The sequence below is a fragment of the Eimeria acervulina genome, genomic scaffold (assembly GCF_000499425.1).
Source record: "Eimeria acervulina Houghton genomic scaffold, Eah_scaff1224, whole genome shotgun sequence".
Classification (NCBI taxonomy): Eukaryota; Apicomplexa; class Conoidasida; order Eucoccidiorida; family Eimeriidae; genus Eimeria; species Eimeria acervulina.
Genome location: NW_013550323.1, coordinates 2,343 through 6,014, shown reverse-complemented (window position 1 = coordinate 6,014; position 3,672 = coordinate 2,343). Strand labels below are relative to the sequence as shown.

Below are 3,672 nucleotides of genomic sequence, written 5' to 3'. Positions count from 1 at the left end.
ACCGATCTTCTGTTCTTGTGTTTTGTACTCTCACAACCCTCATAGAAGTCATAGGCCTGTGTCTTATCCTGTGGCTTTGACTTGCGGTTTCTGCACAACAACGAGATGACACTGAGGCCGTCTCTCTTTTCTTGTGAGCTCAACGCATATCTTGAATTCGAATACTTCGAGAAGTGCAACTGACAGTACAACTTCACCTGAAGAGGGGTCCATATTCGTGGCACGTGAGAAGGGGAGGAGGGGAATATCGCTGCAGACCTGGGCTGCATGCACCGGTAGTTCGCCTATAGGCTTGTGAAGCTCCGGGCGTTCATTCACTTTTCGCCAACTTCCTTAGAAACTGCTGAACAGGAAGATGGGAAACCCCCGAAACCTCCGAAGAACTTCTTCTCAAGAGGAGGACGAAGGTGACGTCTTCGATGAGAAGTCGGACAGTACGTATTGCTCTATGGAGATGAAATGAATTAGTTATGCGTATTGCTGTTGTATAGAGATAGAAAGAAATAGCAGATAATTAAATTAACGAGCAAATTAACACCTCACAGATTACCTCTTGGGCGCTCGCGGTTGACTCTAGTGGGCATAGCTCCGTCTCTGCCGTTCATTTCTACATATGTGGACAGGAAAATATACGTGAACGCGATCTCTATATATTTCTACGTGCAAGTCTCCCGGACATGCTTGCATGCAGCTACATCTACGCACTGCGTTTTCACAGAGGAATGGCGACTGCCGGCTGTTTCCTTTGCTCGCAAGTGAATTTTGTCGCTATGAATCTGTGTTAAGTACAATGTTACAGGTATGTGTATGCATGAGTTGAACCTACTAAATTTTTCATGACGTTTGCCTTGCTTTGTCCACCGTGCGCTGTGCTCAGTCAGCTCCGGCAGCGAAACAGAAGAAGAAGCTCCAGCAGACGCGGTCCCGTCCGGTGGCCCTACAGACACTACAGCAGCAACAGCAGGAGCAGGGGATGCAGCAGCTCCTCCTGCTTCCTCTTCTAACAAGGACGATGCTCATGATCCCAGTCAGGGCCCCTCAGCAGCGGCCAGCAACGCCCAGGCGTCCAGTGAACCCACGAGGGAAGCAGAAAATGAAGTGCAAAGAGAGACGGAACAAGCAAATGATGAGGGCGCCAGACACCGCAGAAGCGCAGCAGCAGCAGAGGGCACCAGGCAGCGCCCCAAGTCGACCTGGCAGGTGAGCGCTTTTGCCGTCAGTGTGACGTCTAAGGACAACTGTATGCTTGCAGCCACGCATACGTATAGCCACATACATACAGCATTTATGTATAGGCGCATGCATGCATGCACCCACGCCTGCATTAGCGTCCCCCTGTATATTCCACAGGGGGTGCATTTATGATGCACTTAATGGGCTGATTTGCCCAGACAAGACGCATGCGTGCATGCGTACGTTGGTTTTGTGTGCATGCTTTTGCGTTTGCAGTTGATGCAAGAAGATCCTTCCTACGTGCCTCGGGCTACTCGTTACTTTCTGCATGACGATCGGCGGGAAGGCGACAGTGGGGAGTCGGATGGGTCTGAGGAGGGTTCAGGCAGTCAGCCCGACGACTCAGTACCGCAGAGCACTCAAACGCGGTAATTGGCACTGGCCTTGTTAGCCTGTTTGCTGTTCAGAGGTGTATTGATTGTAAACATGCCTGCCTTTTCCACCCATGTGCTGGTCGGAGTGTGTTGGCCATACACGACACCCGCTTTCTTTGCCCCTCTGCAGCTGAGAGATATACTGATCTCAACAAATGTATTGATTGTAACTACGCCCGCTTTCTCTTCGCTTACCCTTGCCCTGTTCAGAGGTATATTGACTGTTAGAGTACTCTTCTTGATACAACGTTTGTTGCCCTTGAGATGAAATCAGTCCTAGTGTGCTCTTCTTGGTTCTTCCTGAGTCGATTGGCCTTCCACTGGCAGGTTTAAGTCCTCTGCGCGTGCTCTAACGCGTGTACTTTGTCACTTATTTGTCACGGCAGCTTTCTCGATCTGTCAATACCTTCTTTTTTTCTGCAAATTCTCAAAATACTCATCCCGGCTCTTTGGAAATTCTTAGGATGGCAGCGTACCATCTTCAGTGTTTTCCGTTATTTATTTCATTGGCAACACGGCGCCGTAGCCTGCGAGAAAGAATGTGGTTCGCGCTCCATTTCTTTTACAGTCTGTGGGCCCGTGGGGTTGGTATTGCTGAGCACCTGTTGTGTCGTGAGGCATCTCTCCACTCAAGCCGCTTCCTCGTACCTTCTCGGTGTGAAGGCCTTTTTCAACTTGAATTATTCCGTTGTAGCGTCTGTATGTGCCCCTTGCTTCGTGTTGATCTGTATAGTTGATTTTGATTCATCACTTCTCCTAAGCTCTTCCCTATCAGCAGCCTGCTGCTCGAGCTCTGTGTACACTTTGTTGGTGGCTGCGATGTTTTTTTGTTCTGCTTCAGAGTAGGCACCAGCAAGAAGCTGTGGACTCCAGACGAAAACAAAGGCATGTGGAAGCACGACATGTGGGAACTTCTGCAGAAAGAGGAGGCGGGAGAAAGGCCCCCAGGCGGCGGCTGGACAAGGGGAAGGCAGTTTGGTGGGTTTGCCGCTGCAGGCCTTGTTTTTGCGTGTGCTTGCTTCCATGTTTTGTTGCGGAGTCGTTTGTTGTGATGCAATTGGCGTTTGCCGTTGTACCTGTGCGTTCACTTGTCATGCTGCGTTTATACGCAAGGAACCAAGTGCCTCGTTGTGCGTATTCCTTGCAGCAGCGCCCTCACGAACAGGCACATGCGTCTGTCTGCACATATGCAATATATCTGGACATGTATGCGAGCAGAGGAGTTTGCATATATATACATGCATACTATATTGCATATGGGCTCTTGCACATAGACATCTACGCGTGCTAGCTCGTCGGCGTGCATTGAATACTCTCGTATCGCTCGCGTGTGGAGTTCAGGTCGGCGTGGTGGGACTACATTGGGCTATAGGCGAGGAGGCCGTGGAGAAGCCTGGGTGCCTCGAGGCTCTAGAGGGGAGAGGTAAGGGGGAAGCGTGCAACTTCGTTCTTCCCCTTGTGCTACGCTTTCAGATGCTGCAGCGGGTGTGGTTGATGCGGACTAACGCTAAGGTGCGGCTCTGGTGTTTTCATGTATGGCGCAGGCCCGGCAACAGCGAGAAGGGCATCCCAGATGGACCATGTGAGTGGAGGGTAACAGCAGGATGTATAGTTGTGTGTGAATGCTGCGTTTTCTTTTTCTTCCGTTCTGGATGGTATTTACGGTCTTTAGAAGTTCACGGTTTCGAGCATAGGCATCTAAGGGTCTCGGGTGCCAGGCTTATACCAAAGCGCTGGTGGGGTTGTTGTTGCATTGATTGAATGAATTGCAGGGCGGGGAGGCTGGAGGCCTTCGCGGGGCCGCGGGCGAGGCCAGAACTGGGGCGGCGATCAGCGGAAGCATTACGTACCCAAGCAGGCACCGAAACAAACTGCAGAGGCAGCTTGAGAGGCGCCGGTGCGCGTCAGTGGTAGCCCTGATGGCTTCAACTCCCCATTGCAGTCCAAAGGAAATATTTTTAGTGTAGTGCACCTGTACAGCAAGAAAGCAAAACGTGCTCTTCTTCATCTGGGCGACGCCCCCACGGAAGCACCACGCCTGAACCCGGCGGTTAAGAACATTTAT

At 51.2% G+C, this 3,672-nt stretch overlaps 1 protein-coding gene across 1 annotated transcript; it reads left to right on the top strand.

Annotated features, from left to right (window-relative positions):
• Positions 1-355: 355 nt before the first annotated feature.
• Positions 356-3,574, top strand: EAH_00057260 (hypothetical protein, conserved; the record flags this gene model as incomplete). Its single annotated transcript, XM_013397426.1, has 6 exons — positions 356-434; positions 878-1,200; positions 1,450-1,601; positions 2,449-2,585; positions 2,980-3,119; positions 3,380-3,574. The coding sequence occupies 6 exons, from the start codon at positions 356-358 to the stop codon at positions 3,572-3,574; spliced, it is 1,026 nt and encodes a 341-aa protein (XP_013252880.1).
• Positions 3,575-3,672: the final 98 nt, after the last annotated feature.